Source organism: Charadrius vociferus, unplaced genomic scaffold (assembly GCF_000708025.1).
Source record: "Charadrius vociferus isolate BGI_N301 unplaced genomic scaffold, ASM70802v2 scaffold195, whole genome shotgun sequence".
NCBI lineage: Eukaryota > Metazoa > Chordata > Aves > Charadriiformes > Charadriidae > Charadrius > Charadrius vociferus.
In genome coordinates this window covers 3687240-3709244 of record NW_009648539.1, presented here as the reverse complement: position 1 = coordinate 3709244, position 22005 = coordinate 3687240, and the positions used below count along the sequence as shown (strand labels likewise).

Here is a 22005-nt window from a genome sequence, read left to right as displayed (position 1 = left end):
AGGACTGGGTGTAATCCCCAGCTTTCACGCCTGGGACCACTTCTTGGCTGCATCATGTGTTGGGATGAGAACTGGAAGTATGTCATCTTCTGTTGTGCCATGGTTATTTCTAGAAAGAAATACAGGCACATGGGCATCAGAGAGCAGTGCAGCCTGGCTGCTTGGAAAGGAAAACGGAACCAGGAGATGAAAGCAGTAACACGGTCATCAGCAGAGGCAGCCAGGGCTGGTCCCATAGTACCTGAGCAAGGAGAGCAGGACAGGCCTGGGGATGGTAGTCAGGTTCAAACAAGAGTCCAGATCTTTAGACAAGTCTATATAAATTACACGGGACCAAGGTCAAACAGGTAAGAAGAGTCAGCAAGTCAGGGTCAGGAGCAGGTCTAGTGAAAGTAACCAGGATGAGACACAGTCCAGTGGTTACCCAGCTGTTCTGAGATCAGGCTGAGAAGTGAGTCTGCGCGTTGGGATCAAGGTTCAGCTCAGTAGTGTCCATGGCCAGGCACAGGCATGGTTGTGACTGAGCTGGAGCTGTAGATCAGAGGACCAAGCAGTGAAGTCTCATCTTAAAAGCGAATACCACAGTACGGAGTGTCAGCCAGCCTGAGGCCTGCCAGCAGAGCTTCGTGAGAGCGCTCTGTCACCAAAGGAAGGGGGGAAGCCCTCAGATGCACTAGCTCTAAGTTGGCCCTGAGTCCAGGTAGTTGAACCTCCAGGAAGGGGGATGCTTACACGGTCCCTACAACTGGTAACAGGCACAGGGTGTTTCCATGAATTCCTCTGGACAACTCCGAGAGCAGAACTGCAGGCAGCACTATGTATACATCCACATTGGCAACTTGCTGCTCCAGCAGGTTGTTTTTAGGTGCAAATTCACCTTGTGTCTGTAAGATGGAGTCTTGCAGCTTGCACTCAAAAGCACCGCTGTGTGCCTTCAAGAAGTTTCACTCCTGGTGAAGCCAAGGTTGAAGCCAAGCACCCAGTTACCATTTGGACCATCCTGCTTGTAACACCAATAAAAAAGCACCTGCCCTAGGAGAAGAGTATGTATTTTCCAAGGTCTTCCAGGAGTATGGGTTCTACATGTGCACTGAATTCTGCTCATAACAGCAAGGCAGTCTGCAGAGGTGGTACATAAAGCTGCTTCACACCGCCCATAGGTGTGCAGTGTGTGCCTAGGGTCAGCTGCTGACGTGAACTTCATTGCCAAAAAACACACACTCTGCATGTATTGTCCTAGAACCATAACAGATCACAGGAAGCCAAAGCCTGGTCTTTCCTCCTCCGTTGCTACTGTACAATTGTCCAATGAAGCACACATACCCCGCAATTTAAATTAAAAAAAAAAAAAAAAAAAAGCCAAAGTAAGCTGAGAAGTAAGACCCAGTGAGACTCAGTGAACTTAGAAACACCCAGAACTGGAATATCCAGTTACATCCAAGGCACTACTTACATACTTAATATTAAATATCTGCTTAAGTGCTTTGTTGAGTTTAGAACCTGCAAAAAACTGAATTCGGACCTGGATTGAGAATTTGATTTTTTTTTTTTCCCCTCAATATATTAACTCTTTTGGAATATCACCAACTCCAGCAATGAAATTATGGGAATGAATCTGTGACAGTAAGATTATCTGTCCATCTTACATTATTCTGAAATTAGGCTTTTTTATCATTTGTCATATATACATTGAGGCCATGCTGTGTTTATTTTCTGAAGCCCTTTAGATATATCATTTTTAGCAATCACTAATGAAGCATAATTGTATTGCCCCACAGGTCACCTACTTTTCATCATAATCTTTGTAAAATTCTGCAGTATCAATGTGGAACTTTTGAACACCACTCAGTAAATCTGTTTTCATGTCTGGCTGTACCTTCAGCAGCAAGTCCTCAACCTGCAGTGCCTATATGCAGACAAAGAGGAAAATCAGGCATAAAAGAGGCGGGGAAAAAAGAACAGTGTTTTAAGAAAACTGCTTTGTTGTAGCATTTCAACATTAAAAAGGCTGACAATAACTTTGCTATATATATGAATTGAGAAATATTACAGCTATGATACCTGTGTGTTTAGGTTCTTCCAGGCATAAGCCAATCCATCAACTCTTTCTGTATTTCCGTCTTGAAAGAGCAGATTGTATTTATGAAGCACAGAATAAGATTCTTCTATAGGTCCAACTGTCATGTCAATTTTAATGTCATTCTCTCGAATTTCCTTTAGGGCTTCCATTGCTCCCCGTACATCATCAAGGTCACGGATAGGTCTGCTTAATCTCTTGCTAACATTTTCAATGAATGAATAAATTTCATCCATGTCTGTGGCAGACTTTTTATTCAAAGCTAATCCAAATGGTCTTTGTCTTGAGCGGGATTCCTGAATTAATTCTATTTTCAATGACTCTGTTGCAATATCCACTGATTCCAGTACAAAGTGATTTGGCAGTTCTCTAATTTGCATTTCCAATTGCTAAGACAGACACAAGTGACAAGTTTTAATTTCACTACAATTTCTCTGAGCAGTTCATTTTTATTAAAGACCTAATACTTACAGAAAAGTATCTGATTTGAGTTTGGAATTCAGCCATTGTTGGTTTAGTATCTATAAATTCCCTCACTTTTTCCTCTGGATCCTATATAAAAGAAGTTTATTTTAATTATTATTTAACATTGGTATTACAATAACCTATGGGGGACCCAGCTGCCTGATGTACTGTGCAAACACAAATGATCCCTCTCTAAAAGAGCTTAAGATATAAGCATTAAGATCAAATTATTTCACTTGAACTGCTTTTCCTGACTCTTACTCTTTGTACAGTACTCTTTAAAGCACTTGAAATCTATCTGTAACTCGAAAACTGACTAAGATCAGGATATCCTTTATCTATCCAAATACCACTATGAAATTCATCTACAGTCTGCACTGCGAGGTCGCTGAAAAACTCTTTCTTCTCTGGCCAATAATGAGCTACCAGTGACAGTTCCCCGTGATCCCACAGAAATTATAAAGATGGGGGGAAACAGTCCCAACTCCCGAGGAATTTTAAGGTTAAGGAGCAGATGAATTATCTGTTTTGGAAGATTTTAGTAAAAAGGAAACATTATCATGCTACTGCATCATCCAATCTGATTGTGCCTTGTCTGGGTAAAATGACATACGATCAATGTGTGGTTAGCTCAAATAATATCTCCAAAAACTGAGGTAAATAAGCATTAAGAATTGAAACCCCAGAAGCCATGAAGAGGTGAAAATTCCCTGTTAGCCTGAACTTTTAACTGCAAAAGAGTCAGCTGTGGGAATGTGGTCATTCTATGAGTTGGTTTAGGAAGAGGAAGTTAAAAATAGTGAGCAGTTTCAAAGATAAAGACTACTCCTGTTTCAATTACTTGTTTCTCAACGTGACTAGAACACCTTTGATAGGTAAGACCAGTAGTTGTTCATCCACACAGAGTTGAATTTCACCAGTCAGAATGAACACAAGGTTTTATTTCATTAAATATCTCCTGCCAAAACATCTCACGGAGCTTTATCATTTATGTTACTGGACCCACTTCCTAATGAAGACAACTCCATCAGCCCAGATTCTCTTCTGCTTTGGAATCCTTGTTACTGGAAAGATTTCCTAGATTTAGGTTATCATTTTTGTGAAGAAATAGAAAAGCTGCTTGCAGCAGTGGTTGCTGAAGAAGAACTAGTCAGTTTAATACTTAGGAGCAGTTTTGTAGTCTGCAATTTCTCAGAGATTCTGCTAAATTATTCTTTTTTACAACCTATGCAGCCAAGATGCTGTGAGAAAGATGCAAAAGCATAACAGATCATAAGCTTGTTTAGGCTCCAACATTCTTTTTTGTTCATCTGCTTTCTTCCTCAGGTGGTTTAATTGGTAAAAAATGACAATTTCTGGTCAACGTAAGAGTAGACAGAGGAAGCATTATGGGTATGTAGATTCTACCATGAAACCAATACTTCCTACTGAGCCCACAGTCTCTTTATGCAACCCAAACCAATTTATTTAGATTTCACATATTTTATTAAATACGTATTTAACCTTGTTCCAGATGCCTGAAAATTCAGAAAAGTTGTTCAGAAGTTCCGATGCTCCAGTTTTAAGAGATAAAACAATTGTATTTAGTTGGATCACCACTTTGTTTACATCCTTATGCTCAATGATCTGCTTATCTAAAGGTTTCAAGGCCATCATCCTGGTGACTTTGCTCTCATCACCTAGCTCTACAGCAACAGCATGGTCAATCTGGCAGAAATTAAACAAGAGAAAACATGTCTGCTAGTTTTATTTATTTTTTTACATTATGGAATGCCCAATAATACACACACAATAAGTACTTCTAAGAACATAAGAGAATAGAGAATGCAGAGAAAGCATCCACAAGGAGACTCCCTATTCTTAGCTTGGATTTTACACAACTATAATTCTAGTGTTAAAGCTCATTTAAAAAAAAATTGACATGCGGAGCTCTGTGTTAATCATCTCTGAATGACATCTGTCAAATATTCATCATATACAAGTACAGCTGTGCTGTTTCCTGCTCCTAAACAACTGCTCAGATCTTCCTTTCTTTGGTGTAGAATTGCAATCTATGCCCATTCTTGGCCAAAAAGTCCTGGAAGCAGTGGAGGCTTGGCTACTTGGAAATAAGCAACAATTCTGCTTGAGAACACTGAATTCAACCCACTCTCTCCTAGTTTGTTTCTTTTAATTATTTATTTTCAGGACTTGAATGGGTTTTTTTCACTGAAATTAGCTGATCTGTTTTTCATGTCAGATTGACAGAATAGGAAGACATATTTACAAAGACACTTTTCAGCAGAGATCTACATAGATCCGTATTTCATTACCAGAGGAGAGAATTAAGGTCATTTGAGAACCATTAATGTGCATTTCTGTACTTCAACAAATTTCAATTTCTATCCATACATCAGACCTTCTAAGGTTTTAGTGCTCATTTTATTGCCAGTTAATATATTTATATTGTATTTACTGTAGCATTATAGGTTCCGTGTGCAGCCTGGAAGTTTAACTTAAAATGAAGCTTTTGCCTGAGAAGACTGATAATAATTTTTTCTCAGCTAGTAGTACCCATGGATAATTCTCACGCATTCTCTACAATATCATCATCATACTTGAACAGTATTTTAAAAATATTTTAATTAAAGCAACTTTTGATTTTAATATTAAAACCCACCAAAGAGAAGGTTTATAAATTATTGCTCTTACATTCAATTACTTAGTACAGAGATTAAAAAACTAGGCTTTAACTTAACAGGAAGATCCACCGGATTACAAGTCAAAGTATTGGTACAGAACATATTCTTATGAGATTAAGAAATGTTAACCAAAATACTAAGATTTTAAAATAATTAAAATAAAATACTCACTTGTTGCTGTTTATGATGTAAGTAAGCAAATTTCCACAGGGGGATATCTTTGGCAATTGATAATATGATATTTACTGCTTTGTTTACGGCACTCTGAAAACAGCAAAACATTCATCTTCAGCACACAAAGAGATTATGACAAATAAGAGGGTGGAGAAAGAAAACAAGAAGGCAAAAAGGAATTCTCCAAATAATACCAAAATGGAAAATACAGGAAATGTTCTAATAAGCATGAAATAGGATCACCCAAAATACATTTTGTAAGGGGGAGAAGTACTCCATCAAGCTTTATCACGTGGTTTTCAAACAAGAACATGAGACCTTTATGAACAATAATCATGAATCACTAGGGATCATAACTTAATTATAGTACTATTTCCCCTTAAACTGGTTATAAACATAATTATTTATTATTAATAATAATAGTTTCCACATTCACATCAGAATGCCTGAATATATTTGTGTGAATTTGTGATGGTATAGTCTATAATCTACACAGGCAGCTATATAAATTATTATATAACTTCTTCTATCTATGGTATTTTTAAATTATGCTTCGTGGTCTGATTTCTTACTGATAACACCATGAAGGCTGCAAATGAAATCTGAGAAAGAATTCAACTTCTGATTTTGACAGTGACAACGCTAAATGAAAAGTCCACAAATAACACCATAAACAACTAATACTTTGCGAATAATTTCAGACCTCGTAAGAGATTGTAAATATATGTGTAAGAATTTTGCTGAATTAGTATAAGTTTAAATGAATGTTCAATTTTTTCCACAGTCTAGGGCTTCAGGCTGGTAATATTTTGCTTTACAATTCACTACTGCAGAATGCTGATTCAAGAATGATATTTTAAACTGGTAACATTGTTTTATACTCTGAAAGAGTTTAAGGAGACCAGGAAGTCAAATCAGGCTGTATCAATGGCATTCATTTTTATTTTTGCATTCACTTTGAAATGTTTGCCTCTAAGTAGAGGGTTGTGAACGTGGGTTACTGAGCTTTTAGGAAAACAGTTCCTTCTACTGGCCTGCAAACCTGATCAGTTGCTTCATGTCCTTAGCACCCAATGATGCCATGAATTCAAGTGACTTTTAACCTTTTTTCCCCTTCCTTTTCATTCTTGTACCAGATTAAACTTGCACATGTTGTTTTTAAAAAAGGAATTTATAAGTGTTTTACCATAAATGACTGAGATGTGCAATTATTTTGTTACCTGAATATCTTCAAGACTTGGTCTCAAGACAACATTTGGAATAGCCAGTTGAATTTCAGATTTGAACAAAGGAACCCTCTGTGTCTTTACAAACTTGGTCATCTGATACCTAGAGTCAACAATACGCAATCGATGTCTTAAGGACTCTAAAGAAATCTTCATGCCTAAATAAATAAATTAAGTGAGGTTATATTTTTTACCACAATAAGCTTCGGAGAAAATCTTAAAATGATATTAAAAAATTAAACATATCAGAAAAAGACAGACTCACATCTGACCAAAGAGTCAGTATTCTTCTGACAAAGCTGTCCTATCAGATTATAGTAACTACAGGACAGGCATTCTTGGCAGCGTGTTTTCTGTTTCATGTCAAGATGTGTACAAGTGTATGAATCCTGAAGAGTTAAAGGGAAGTTCTTAGGAAAATAGCGATATTATCCAGCATGTAAGTGAAATACAAAGTATCTGACTAGGTTATAAAAGGTTACTTTTTACACTGTAGAGGTCTTACCTCCAGACTTCTCCCAGCATCTGCTTTCAGCCTGCGTTCAAGAATATCTACCAGTTCGTACGCAGAGCATTCCACTTGCTGACTCTGTCTACGAAAACAACCTTTCAGTTACCCACAGGAAATAAAACACTCTTTGCTGCTTTCCAGGCACACACACACCGTCCCACTGCACTGTGAAGGGATGTGAATCATGTGGGCAGGGAAATACCCTTGTATCTTTCAGTTTGTTCCTGTTGCTTGGGCATACAGAGAATGTAAGACATTAAGATGTGCAGACTATCAAGAAACCCATTTGTCAGACTCTATTATATCTGATTCAACTGTACTTCATGATAATTAAAGGAAGTTATTTTCCAGCTAGTTAATAAAACAGGTTTATCATGATGATACAGTGAGATATTGTGTGAAACCAGAATTAGTAAAATAAAACCAAAAACAATAAATAAAAGGTATCTTATTTTGCACAGTGAGCATAGATATCTTTTTGGAGAAGCACTGAACAACTATTCTGCTACAACCTGGAAAATAAGCACAGGCCAAAAAATTTGCAGAACCGGAAGAAAAGGAAGTCTTAAGCTAGCATTAAGAATCAAGCAATGAATATGGGGATGAGATTTCAAGTCTTACCCATCTTCATTTTTCTTGTTACTGACTAGAATGCCATAAGAAGAAAAGTGTGAAATGATAAACACTACAGATGCAATCTTACATCTGCTCTATTCAAGATACTTGGGAGTTTCTCTCTGGATCCTCAGACTATCATTTTGCTTTAGACTAGTATTCTGTTAAAGTAAAATTTTAAAATTAAACTCTCTATGCATAAAAGAGTAATACCTAAATAATCCCTCCCAAATATGGCCTTCAATCTATGCAGTGAATAAACCTACTGAGACAGTTTGCGAGCAGTAGAGATAGCAAGTTTTTCTGTCTGTTCCAGGAAAGAGAGCACATCTATAGGTTCATCTTCTGGCAAAATTATCAGAGCAGTGTTCGACATATCCTCCAGAATTCTTTCAATTCTGCATTCCAGGGTATCAGCCGCTTCTTTGACTACATAGTCCAACTCCCTCAGGGTACTATAAACATTCTCAATAACTAAGCAAGGAAAACAAAATGAAAAAAAATCATGCAAAATACAGACCACTTAAACCTCATCTCCCCACCCCCCCAAGTATTACAGTAAAAGGAGGATTTAATGGCAATGAAATGTGCAATTATATTGCATATAACAAAAACATGTTGGACTTACTGTACTTTGGAGTCTTCATATGAAACCATTTTATAATAAATAGTACAACAGCCTTCAAAATATCTCTTCTTTTGTGTATTAAAGAACATTGTAATGAAAAGAATCAACAAAATACAGTAGAAAACAGAAGGGATACAACTGACCAAAAATTATTTCAGTCCTTCTACATAAATCCACAGGGAAATCCAGTATTTATATAATTGTAATTAACTTATAAATGTAATGGCTAAAATTCCTCCAGCCAAGATTACATACTGGTTAAACCACTAGATTTCTTCTTTCATGCATATGACCTAACTTGCTTTGGAAACAGATAAACTGTCCTTTAACAGATGTGTTTATTAAACTAGGTAAAAATTACTATTTCTAAATTGAGTGGATAAATTCTTTCCCTGGCCTTCATACTTTCATTGCAAAAAAAGAAATATGTCACCTGACACCTTTTGTCTTTGTATTTGTTACTACCAGACAGTATCATTTGAATCATCAACACTCTTTTTTTTTTTTCTCTTTCTTATTGTATGTAGAAAGAAATCTCTATGATATCTAAGATACAGCAGTGTGACAGTAGTGTCCAACTGCTGATGCTTTAAGTGGAAAACATCATTTATTCCTATTAGGAAGTTAATGATGGAACCTGTCTTTTATATTGACTAAAACAGACAGATAATCCAACCAATTCCTTAGTTGTTTGGTCTTTTTTTAATATATAAATTATGTAGTCCTAAATCCATTTTTTCACCTTTTCTCCAGAGTTTTAGTCTAAAAGGCAACCATGGGGCCCCATACTTCTACATATTAGATGGAAATAAGGCACTTAAGACATTAAGCTCATGCACAGTGAGCTCAGCACATCACCGGCAGGTCAGAGTTATTTTGTATACACTGAACCAATGGCTAATTTGTAAGTGTCCAACATACATTCTGGACATGCTAGACATTGCACATCCTCAAAATGACATAGTGCATACACTCAAGAAAAGCATTCCTTTCTAGAAGTGATTCCATTCTAGCTGCAGCAGCAGGAAACAGGAGGTAGCCCAGATACTCTTGCTGCATAACCTCTACCTTGTAAAAAAGGCCAATTTCCACCAGAGCAAATACTGATCCAAAGAACAATTAAAACCTGATTTTAGCTATTCAGATATCTAACATAGTGCAGAGAGTACTTAAGTGAATAAATAAATCACTAATATGTTAAAGACCTTCCTAATGATGTGTTACTAAACTATGCAAACCAAACACAGAAGTTCATTTTAGAGCTATAAAACAAACATGAAAAACCACTTGCCATTGTTTTTTGTGCTCTGGTCAGGCAAAGGTCAAGTAAAGCTAAAAGGTAGCCAGCCCTGCATTAAGCACTGGTCAGAGCCACACGGCACAGTCACAAATGAACAGCTGCACAAACCCATGCCTCATTTCTCGTTCAGATTTAGGCTGCATCTGTTCCTGTTTATCCTGCTGCTTTTCATTTTGAAGAAGAAAAGTGAAAGCCTAACATCAGTCTACCTCAACTGAAAACTGATTTACAGGCATGAGCTATTGTTTTCTCACAGAACTGCAACATAAAAGTCTTGTTGATGGTTTTATTCATGTCCATTTAAATGACACTTTTAGAACAGTTAATGAATTTTATGCTGTATTTGGTAGGGATAAAATTCTATCTTACTGGTTGTGTGGAAAAAGCTCAATGCGTAATTGGGGATTAAAAAACAAGTTTCCTTAAAAAAAAATTAGGATTTGAACAGAAATCTCCAAATACTATATATATCTTACTAATTTCAACCCTGAATTTAGACACATCACATTTAGGATGTTTGTAAGTTATGAAGATTTTTCTATAGAAAAGATAAGAGACATTATTAAAGTACTCCATCTCACATTCTTGTAACAGTGGAGCTATAATTACCTAAAGTGAACAGGTCAGTCCAAAACCACATTTTTTTTCACAGAGAAATAAAACCAGAATGCAGGCATGAGAAGAGCTCTTAACTTTTTCATTATATGGTCCCTTATTTGGAAAAAGATCAGAGAGATATCGATAGGGGAAAAAGAAGTAAAAAGGCATGATACATTTAGAAGTATGATGCAAGAGCTCAGTAAATTAAAATGCATGCAATTCAAAAATGGAAATGCAACACAACGTGATAATATCATGCAGTGTTACTCATGGAAGTTTGCAGGAAAGCTTGAAAGTCAAGGCTTTACAGGGAGAGCCTGCTATTGATACAGGAATATGGATAGCAGTCAAACATGACAAACTATTTATTCAGTTACACAGCTGTAAATTAACCAATTTAGTGACTTCAATGTACTCTCAGCAACTGAATTTATAATCCCTCAGTTGAGAGAGGTGGGGGTAACCAAAACCAATCCTTTTACAGCACTAATTATTTTCCAGAAGTGAGGAGCCAGAAAGCCTCTTCCTTAAGGAAAAAGACAAAAAAGAAAAAAAAAGAGACCCAAAAAAGGACCAAAAAAAGCTATAACTACTGTATTGTTTTTACATTTTTTTAGCATCAGAGCACTTATTCTCTCACTGCGCTCCTCATTAAGTCACTTCAATACAGTAACCAATAACATTTAGTCAGATTAAGAAATTATGACAAATTTCAAGAAACTGTGATTCTACAGTGATTTTGCTTCTACTTTATCATAAGAGTAAAAAGGGGTGGGTTGTTTATGTGGGAGGACATAAGAGTGGCAAAGGGGCATCACCAGGGAGGGGAGAAAAGGATATGCCTGGTAAAGCAAATGACTTAACAAGAGCTGTTCAAAGACAGTTGTCAAACAGGCCTAGCTTGATCACCACGGTTTAGAGCAGGACACATTTTCACCTTACTCATGTCTGACTTACTTCCATAATGAGGAGGGAGGGACTGGCATGTTTTTCTCTCGTATAGATGAAGTGTTCTCCTAAAACTGACAAGGAAATATCTGGCCAGTACCACCTAACAGCATCAACAGTTCACCACTTCTTCTCCTATTACTTACATTTATTGATGTTCAAAGAAGTCCACGACAGCTGTGTCAGGCCCAGAGTAAGGGCATCCTCAACTTGTCCTACGAACGGTTTCATCAGTGGTTTCAGCATAACAGGAATCCCATTCAGACGCTCTTTGTAATTGTTCAAGAGATTCTGGAGTCTGCAAAACATCATCATGTTAAGAATGTGCTTGATTCAGATATTTGAAACATACAGAAGTTTGGACACGTTTTCTGTTAATAAAATTTGCAAGTTCTGACCACATGTTAAAAATAAGAACCCTTCCCAGCTCTTCCTAGATAAAACTAAGCCTCGTTCTCCCCACTAACAGCAGAACCAGACTGGGGAAATAAGTACCTCCAGTAAAGTGACTGGGATTGATTTAGAGAATCTTTCTTTCAAGGAAAATTAATTACTGTAAAAATCCCCCGGAAATTGAAAACAGGGTATTTTTGTTCCCTTCTTCCTGTCTCACAAGACATGGTATGAAATGACACTGCTTATAAGAAAAGCGAGATCCAAACCACTTTGGACACCAAATCCCAAAGAAAAAGAGGCCAAATTCTGAATCAAGACTTACCAATATAGTTCCATGAAAATGGACCTACATAATGAAGCTGCATAAACAAGAATTAGAAGCGAATGCAACTCAGAAGCCAGATATAATGCGCTCCTTACAAGAACCGCTGCAAAAAAGTAATAACTGTGTTCTGTGCCAGATGAAAACCGTGACTTTAAACATCATTGTTACAAACCATACACTGAGATAACCCATTTTCCAGTGTTCCTTAAGTAAAAATCTACAGTCTGAATATTCTTTCTTTGCTTGGGGAATCAGTGTGAAGTCTTTTTTAGAGTAGAAAGTTTGGATTATTTTTTATTACAAACATTTTCTGTACTTTTTTGTTTCCCTTGGATGGCAAAGGTTGGGGCAGTTGCTTTTTAGAGGACTGTAGAACACAGGTTGCCTTGCACATTAGAAATTTCAGGTTAGTTTGTCCTAAAACACTCCACAGATAATTAATGAAAAACGTGGTATTATAAGAGTGAAAGACTGAAAGTTTTAACAACAGAATAAGGGAGAAGGGGTTGAATTCAAGTGTTTATGAAACTCCTTGGACTTTGTCCTTTTTTGTCCATTTCTAATTAAAATGTACCTAGAGAACACTCCTCACAAAGAATGACTTTTTCAAGACTTATCATCCTTGCTTAGTGAGTTAGTGTTGTGGTTTCAGTTGGGATAGAGTTAACCTTCTTACCAGCAGCTGGTATAGTGCTATGTTTTTGATTTGGGATGGGAAAAGTGTGATAGAACACTGGTGGGTTTGGTTGTTGCTAAGTAATCAAGGGCTTTTTTTTCTCCTCATACCGCCCCACCGAGAAGGGGGGCACAAGAAGTTGGAAGGAAACACACCCAGGACACCTGACCTCAACTGACCAAAGAAATATTCCATGCCATATGAAGTCATGCTCAGTATATAAAGCTGGGGGAAGAAGAAGGAAGGGGGGGGATGTTTGGAGTTATGGCGTTTGTCTTCCCAAAGAACTGTGATGCGTGATGGAGCCCTGCTTTCCTGGAGATGGCTGAACACCTGCCTGCCCATGGGAAGCAGTGAATGAATCCTTGTTTTGCTTCACTTGTGTGCACGGCTTTTGCTCTACCTATTGGACTGTCTTTATATCAAGCCACAAATTATTCCTCACTTTTACTCTTCTGATTCTTTCCCCCTTTGTAACTGAAGGAAGTGAGCGAGCAGCTGCACGGTTCTAGTTGCCAGCTGGGGTTAAACCACAACATTTAGAGAATTAATAATCAGCATCCCTAAGAACGAAAAGAGCTCTTCCAGAACAGAATTGGTCTGTTACAAGAAGCAAAAAGAAATTATTTAAAATCAACAAAAGTTATTACAGATAGTCAACACAAGAGAGAAAATTATAACTTAGGTGATGTATTATCTATACAAATGTTTGGGTTGTGCCTTAATCGAGTGGTAAATTCCAGTTTGTTTTCCTAACAGAAAAAAAGCTTTAGATTTTAACTGTAATATTTTGGAGTGTAATGCCTATGTTATAGTGCAAAGATGCCTTAGCAGTACCTAGGAGCCCCACTTACAGAGCAGCTGTTGCAGTAACAAAACAGAAGCATGTAGGCATTTTCTAGTAATGAGATATTCCTGGAAATAGGAACAACTGCTTGTTACCAATATTACTATGGAAATGCAGGGGAAAGCAATTAAATTTCAATTAAACTCCATCAAAGAGAAAAATTACAATAAATCAAAAGCATAAGCAACAGACTCAAAGCTAAGGATTCCCATTTGCAGATGAGAATCAAATCCAAAAAGTGTTCACTCACTCCATTTGATGTCTTTTAATCTGTTCTTCATCTGCACACAAGCCAAGGACAACATCTGGAACTTCAAAATGCATTTTTTTCAGGTATTTTGTTTCATAAAGTACTTCCAGGACCACTGGGTCCAAGTTTACAAGTAATTCCTTCATGTAGCAGTACAGGTGGCAAAAAAAAGAAATAGAAAATAAGGCAGTAGTTTGATGGTTACATGTAGTGTGATGTAACTTGAATGTATAACAAGATGCAGATGACCGGAGAAGATTTTTTAAATGGATACCCATGTTTCTACACAGATCTTCATCCTCCTCTACAAGTATCTGGATTTTCCAAAGTATTAATCAACCATATCTTGCAATGATTTTAATTTCACAGAATCACAGAATGGTCAGGGTTGGAAGGGACCTCTGGAGATCATCTAGTCCTCCTTCACTGTGCCCTAACCAGTTGGCTTCTGTGACTTCCTAAGTTTAATTCTAGTTCTGCAGCTACAGTCTGTGGAAACTAATTTGCCTTTTCTTCTCAGTTTCTTCATCAGTAGACTAGGGAGAAATGCTGTGAAGGATAATCTCTATACACCTTTCAGGGCACTAAATGCTATTAAGTCGCTAAATAAATTTGAAAAATAGGTTCTAGTTGTCCATTATGGAACCGTTAGTTCAAAAAATGCCACATTTCAACCATAATTTCTTTACACTACAGCAGAAAAAATAATCTGTGAAGTAAGAATGGTAAGATTTTTTGTCTCAGCAAGCAGTTTTGAAAGCAAATTAATGAATGATTGCAATATACTCAACACAGTGATGTTATGACTACAGAAAATACTATGATCTAATTAAAAATTCCTTCCTTGACTAAAATTTTGGTTAACATAGAAAATAAAACATGAAACAATATCTAAAAAGATGCAGATAAGTCAATAATAGAAATGTATTTTCTGGGTACTGCCTCTTTTATGCCCTGAATAAGGCAGGAGCCTTATGAAGAAGAGACATGATGAAGTCTGTATCGTAAATATACACAAAAAGGACAAAAAATATACCAGTTCAAGGAGTTCATTTCTCTAATCCTATTAAGATTATTTTAATGCTGTGCTTGTCTATCCATGATATGATTAAAGTAGCATGGGTAATGCTAAACAATGCAACTGTAATAGAAAGAATAAATCATATTTACCTTGGTTTCTGGGTGCCTGACAAGTAAGGAAGCACACAGAGCATTTCTAGCCTGGTCAGCAAACCTGCACCAAGCTCTATGATAAATAAGTTCAAATTCCAAAAGAACCGCAGCCATTTTATTGTAGCTTTTAACAACCTTTTTCATTTCCAGTGTCTGTAATTCAAGAGGGGGGGAGGGGGGGAAGTAAACACCATTTAATCAATTCAGTGTGTCTAACAGTAGAAATGTATTCCACTAGGCTTTTCCTCACCACCATTGGGAAAACAAAACAAATAGAAAGCTTTAAGTTATGCTATTTTAGAGATAAGGTAAGACACAGCAACATAGAAATGTATTTAAGAATTCAATTATTAAGAAGTATTTAACTGCTCTAAACAACGTAACTCTTTTCCTGATTTTTCCTCCCAGTCTGGCCCATAAAACAAAGTCTGTGCTATGACCTATACAAGGCACTGATGTCCCATTGAGAAAGCTATAAAAATTATATTCTTTCATGAAGCATAGGTAATGTTTGAGGATAAATATCTCAGTCCTTTTCATTACAGAGCATAGCAGACAGAAGGCTGTAAGCTTAGGTACATGGCCAGGATTAACATGAGCCAGGCCCCAGAAGGGACCAAAGCACCAGCCTAAGTCATTAGCTTAATGTCTCAAGGGAAATAATAACAGTCCTCAGTTGCAGAATAATAGTGCTGCAAAAAGGAATTCAAATCCTGGGGCAAACACTAACGCCTATCCTGTTGGATGAGCTTGAAAACTAGTTGCCAGAAAATTGAACTTAGGAGTTTAAAAATAAATCATGTGTCTGTTAATAACATGCTTGAAAGCTTAACATAAATCCTCCTCTGCTAATTTCCAACCTTCAAAAGTGCGGTTTTCTTTTTAAGGAATGTCATTGGATGGTCAATTTTTCTGTATAACTGCTGAGCCCACATAATCTTCCCTGTTACCTAAAACACAGAAGGTATGAGGTTATATTTCCATTAATTTAAAAACAGTCAAGAAGCAAAGCCTTTTTTCTCTCTCATTTATTTCATTCTTACTGGTGGTATATTACGTGGTATAGGTGGATTTTCTTTTTGCTTCTGGTAGAGTTTTCGAACAAACTCTAAATCTTGGCTGTACTGCTGAAGGACAATGGTATACTTCTCATTAAGATCAATACGATTTTCTCCTATTTGTTCAAGCTTCATCAGAAGTCCCAGCATCTGTTCAGTCTACAAAGGAGGATGGAGCATTTACTACAGAAGATTTTAATACTTCAGAAAGTCATTGTTCATAAACTGTTATTTTTAATTTATAATATAAGTCATGTAAGATTGTAAGTTGTTTTCTAAGAAACACAGAAAAGTCCATCCAGACAAGTTAGTGATTTTTACCTCTGTATTTTGTCCCATATATAATATATTTACCATAGTATGAACCAAGAAACTGCTACCACTACAGTATAATAGAATATTTGATTTTTAATCTGTGTCTCAAATCCTCACTCTTTTTTTCTGCAAACAGTTGTGGTAGAACACCTACATTTTTACTCATGGTTCATTAGCATCTCATATCATGATCAGGGCCTGAGCCAATGAACAGTACTGACATTAAGGTAACAGATGGCATAAACTCCTACCAGTCGAACAGGAATAACTTAGAAATGCAACAGGAAGCATGGGGAACAGCAGCATGAAGAAAGAAAATAAACTTAAAAAAAAAATTAGGGCTATAAAATTGGTAAGGAAAGATAGAACATAAAACTGGCACCAAGTAACAATGAATATTATCTTCCCGTACTTCTGCAGGTGACTTTTAGAATACTTGTAATAGGCTTGAAGTCCTCCTGCATTATCTCAGGCAGCCACCAGCACAGTACAGAACACTGGCAGTGATGAAGGAGGTCAGTAGGAGCTGCGGGTGCTCAGCCTATCTGAGCACCTGAACAAGTGGTTTGTATTTGTAAAATTACTTACAGTTACGGTCTTCTCAAACCAGGAGTCCACAAATTCTTGTATGGACTCATACAATGCTGCAATTTGGTTCTTGAACTCAAGGTAATCTTTTTCAAACTAGAAATGGGTAAAAGAAAAAAAAATCATCTATAGTGTTGCTTTCATTTCATACCAAATTCCTTCCCTGAAGTTTTGGGGGAATTTGTTTTCTGTCCACTCCACGTGCTCAGCACTGAATTAAAGAGAACAGGGACAACACCAGTAATAAAGGCATTTACCTGCTAAGCAAATCAAACAAAAAATAAGACATGTTAGGTTGTGTGACTAAAGCCTCATCTTCATGAACATAAAGGAGCACAGAGGAACAAGGACAGGCAGAGAAAAACTACTTACCCAATCAGAGTGAACTGGGCACGCTCACCAGCTACTCCCAGCACTGCCAGAGGGGAGCGCTCAGCTCACTGTCCAGGTGTGAAACCCATCAAGATAAGCCAACTGGCAGGCTCTCTAGTAGAGCACCTTACAGACTAAGGGAGGTTATTACCTAGGAGATAAGGGACTTATCACAGCTTACAACTGAAGACCATTTGGGGACTATACAAAACATATTATGGAAGTTAGAGAAGAAGCAAAGGCAGGGATCAATGTGGTGTGGGAAAATGAAGGCATGATGGGATAAAAGGAGTTGGTCACAAGTGAACAGGTTGCTGGTCAGTACACTTGTCTGACCATGCCCTGGACCTGATCAGCACAATCTTATCTTCTTACTTATCTCCATTTCTAACCATTTTCCTGTGTTCTCTCTTCTGTGTGCCTGAGTGTGTATGGGAGTCTACGTACTTGCAACAGGTATGAAAGAGCCTTAAAGGGAGCTTATAAGAAAGATAAAGAGAGACTTTTACCAAGGCCTGTAGTGATAGCACAAAGGGTAAGGGTTTTAAATTTACCCAAAAGAGGGTTGATTTAGACTGGACGTAAGGATGAAATTTTTTAAGCTGAGAGTGGTGAGACACTGGAACATGTCGCCCAGAGAAGTTGAGGACGCCCCATCATTGGAAATGTTCAAGGTCAGGTTGGATGCAGCTTTGAGCAACGCCATCTAGTTGAAGATGTCCCTGCCCATTGCAGAGGGGGTTGGACTAGATAATCTTTAAAGGTTCCTTCCAACCCAACCCATTCTATGATTCTACGGAGACCATGGGTCACTGGGGCCTGTGCACCTGCAGAGTCAGCAACTGGAGAGACTAGAGTGTATTGAGGTCTAAGCACCAACAATCACAGTAGGAACTATGGATCATAGCAACTAGAGACACTGGAGCATGTGCATGCTGTGTGGGTGTGTATGTCACATATAATGGCTAGAGAATACCAAACCAGACTAGGGATCAAATAGGACAGAGGCTTCGGAATCAAGTGTTGGAGCAGCCATAACTTGGGCTATCAAGTTTGGCAGCTCCTAATTAGAAGTAATTTGGGTATTCCTCTGTAATAATTTTTCTTATTTTCTTATATTTCTTAAGTCCAAAATACTAAGAACCTACAAAAAGAGTTCAATGCAAACTTCTGCTCAAAGAAAGCGCTCCACAAGCTTGGGTAGATAGTCCATAATATATATTGCTCCAACCATTTAGGTGTAGAAAAGCCACACAATTTTTAAACACCTCCAAATTCCAGTCAACAGTAAATGTTCTCTTTCAGAAAAGAGCCACGCAGCAAGTATTACAGAAATGTAAGCCATGAGCCAGCAAGAAGAAAGCCAAAGGTACTCTAGACTGAAATGTTTGAAGGAAAGTTTATGACAGTTACAGACTACAGTCAAGGAAAGCAGGAGAGTAAGTCAACATTTGTAGCACTTCTATTGTGAGGCTACTAATCCTGCAACGTGAGCAGGCTAAAGCTCAAAAAAAAAAAAAAAAAAAAAAGCAGCTCAATTCCAACATGTACAGGATATATTAAAATGTAAGTCTGAAGCACTTGAAAAGCCACTTTAGTTTCTCAGCACTGAGGGTGATATCATTCACTTCTCTCTCTAAAATGTTCATCAAAGTGCCTGTACTACCTTTACTATAATACTGCCTTTACTATTCCACTAAGTATTTTCAGTAATACTAAGTAACTCTAGCAACTAGATAAACTGTATTTAATGCATTGATCTGTGCGAATTAGTTTTCAGTCTGCAGTTTAAAATGTATGCAGCTCAAAACAAGTGAGTTTAGGAATAGTTAGCACTACTAGTTAAACTAAACCTAGTTTATCAAAAATTAATAAAAACATTTGAAATAAAAGCCAAATTTACCCAAACACCTTAAAATCGTATTAAAAGATATGAAAGTATCATTATTACAGCAAAATACTATATGCATTGTTATAAAATTTTATCTTCTTTGCACAACTCCAGTGAAAAGCACAGAATTAAGGAAGTGATTGTCAGACAAGTGCTGAATGCATGTACCTCTTTTTTTCTGTGATCCAGAACATCATAGTGTTTGGATTTGGTGTTTGTAGCAATGCTCTGGTAATGAGTACTGAGCTCTTCAATACCTTCTATTTTTATATGCTGGAGCTCTAAGAGACTTTCCATAATATTGCTCATATCTGAAATCTTCTCCAAACGTTTACAGAATGTATCAAATTTTCCAAATATATAGTTTTCACTAATAACAAAAAAGCAACAGAGGTATTGTTATGGAAGTCTATTTGTAATAGATTTTTTTTCTATTTAACTGACATATATTCTACCAGAACTGCTACGAAGTTTCACTTTAAAAAATGTATGCTGTAATACTTACAAATCAAGTAAAAACCATTTTAAAGTAATGGATATAAACCAGGAAATGCTTAACACTTTTATATGTAAATTAAAAGCCTTTATCACATTTCACAGGAGATACTCTTTTAAATAAGACATTTGCAGGAGATCAAAATATGAAGGTACAATACTAAGAAATGCCCCAATGGCATTGTGATAGACAACCCAGCCCAAAGCTGACTAAATTCCCCTGGAATCTTTTCACTTATATTCATGACTCAAATTTGTTGGGGTTTCAGACCATACATAAATATATGTATTAAATTAACACATGCATAAATTCCCCTGAAGTCCTCTTGAACATCTGCTAAGTCAACAAGTGACTGACAAAAACCTGTCACTGGTTTATTCCTGAATTAAAAAAAAAAAAAAAGCTCTGCAAGGTCATGTTCTGATTATAATAAATACTACATTTTCATTGAGTAATTAGCTTTTTTTTTTTTAGCACGTGTAATGATATCTCATTTACAAATTGTATAAATTCATATGACTCAATATTAGAGTAAATTATTTACCTGAAATCAAATTGCCTGTCACTTGGATTTTCCTTTAGCTCCTCCTTAATTCTCTGAAAGGACGTTTGGTACTGTTCTTTGAGGGAAATGCATTGTTGTATCCTCTTTAGCAATTCTTGCCTGATGAAGAAAGCACAGAAGACAGAAAAATCATCCTAAGAAGGTCTTCAAAAGAATATAAATAAAAATAGAACATTTCAGTCAGATATACAACTTGGCAAATTAAGAACACAAAACTACACATTACCTGAAAAACGTTCAAAATATGAGGATTACACTAGAAGTTTTTGTTTTAAATTTGTTATCTAGGTTGGATATTTTTAGTTTAGGATTTATCACCATCAAACCAAAATTTTCACAGCATAGTCAGAAAGGACTTACACCAGGTAAAACCTGGCTACCAAATGCCTGCAGTTTAGCCACTTCTCATCTTCTGTAAACTCAGTATTGCTGATGGGTTTTCCTTCATTTGTTTCTTTGTTTTTTCTAAGCACAGAAGACTGGAGAGGTATTTTTCCAGACTACAGTAAGCATGAGGAAAGTCTTTCTTCTTTAAAAAGATACACCAGGAAGATCTTGGCTCCTACGGCCACAGACAGTTACATCTTATACACAGTTGTTCATTAATCCTGAGGTACTAATATACACAGATGAGGCACGGAAATTAGCCATAAGCCATTTACCCAAGACTGTTCCTCCACTTTGGCTTTGTCTTTCATCTTCCAAAAGATCATTGGGAATTAAAATGACAGTTAAAATTCATAGATTGAGACCACTAACTGGGACAGAGAGAAACTTTTGCAGGGACAACAGCAGCAAATAAGTAAATGAGAAGAATGTCTCAAAAAAATCAGCTAGAATAAACAAAAAAATGTATTCCTTTATTTATATTAATTCTTTAGAATAAACATAGCCAGTACTTGATTACAGGTAATTTCTGAAAACTTCGCTTTACCCACACCAAAATACAGGAGGAATCCAATTACTTGTTAGTTTTACATCTCCTCCTCTGTTACCTCAGTGTCACCTTTGACTTGGCTGGAATTTAAGCACAGACATCCTGACTGTCTACGTCTCGAAGCTTGTAACACATTTTCCTTCTCACTTCAGAAACTGTAATCTTGCTCCAATTATACTCTTTCAAGAGACTATTCTAATCATTACTTTTCCAGTTGATAACTTTAGATATCGTGCTCATCTTAACCTCTCTCTGGTTTCCCCCTTCTCTTGCATGAAAACAATTGACTTGTTCTTATAGTATGTGTTCTTCCTAGGCTACCTCCGCTTAACGTCTCATCCTTTGGATACACTTGCTCTGCCAGTGACATCAGCATTCACCACCCACTTGTTAGGTTTCATACGAACAATTCTGTGCTTCCACTTATGCTGTATGTAGCACTTGGGAGCAACTCTGTGCAAGTAGGCATAGAGCAGCTAACTTGTCCCTTTCTTGAAATGTCTCCTTTAGTTCTCCTGGCAGTGATGCCTACAAAACACCCAAGGGCACCCCAAGGTTTGCTGAAAACACTGTCATTCCAGCTGATCAACACTGCATGATTGCTGTTTTTTCTCCATCCCTCTTTCCTCCTCCCATCTTGCTATTCACTACTTATGTTTCAGATTGCAAGGTCTTCTTATGTTTTTTAGATTGCAAGCTACGTAGAGCTAAGGGAAACTTATTGTTCACTTTCCATATAGTGCCTAATGTTTGCTGAAAACCAGAGACTCTTGCTATACTATTAGCTGCAACAAGAACAATAGAAAGGAAGAAAAAACTAGTCTTAGGCATGTCTAACTAGCAAACTTACAGTAAATCTAGCTTTTTAAATTCAAGGTGCTTCATTGGCAC

General features: G+C 36.9%; 1 protein-coding gene across 1 annotated transcript in view; it reads right to left on the bottom strand.

Annotated features, from left to right (window-relative positions):
• The window catches only part of LOC104287238 (dynein heavy chain 5, axonemal-like), a 176473-nt gene that overhangs the window by 134680 nt on the left and 19788 nt on the right, over nt 1-22005 (bottom strand). Inside the window, exons 14-30 of the mRNA XM_009885913.1 lie at nt 20157-20276; nt 19285-19486; nt 16854-16949; nt 15936-16109; nt 15753-15842; nt 14890-15045; nt 13720-13859; nt 11372-11523; nt 8016-8223; nt 7129-7216; nt 6889-7012; nt 6618-6781; nt 5395-5487; nt 4046-4249; nt 2549-2629; nt 2062-2466; nt 1788-1906 (exon numbers count right to left, since the gene is read on the bottom strand). Of these exons, the coding sequence (XP_009884215.1) occupies nt 1788-1906; nt 2062-2466; nt 2549-2629; nt 4046-4249; nt 5395-5487; nt 6618-6781; nt 6889-7012; nt 7129-7216; nt 8016-8223; nt 11372-11523; nt 13720-13859; nt 14890-15045; nt 15753-15842; nt 15936-16109; nt 16854-16949; nt 19285-19486; nt 20157-20276 (2616 nt within the window). The remainder of the gene's footprint in view (nt 1-1787; nt 1907-2061; nt 2467-2548; nt 2630-4045; nt 4250-5394; nt 5488-6617; nt 6782-6888; nt 7013-7128; nt 7217-8015; nt 8224-11371; nt 11524-13719; nt 13860-14889; nt 15046-15752; nt 15843-15935; nt 16110-16853; nt 16950-19284; nt 19487-20156; nt 20277-22005) is intronic.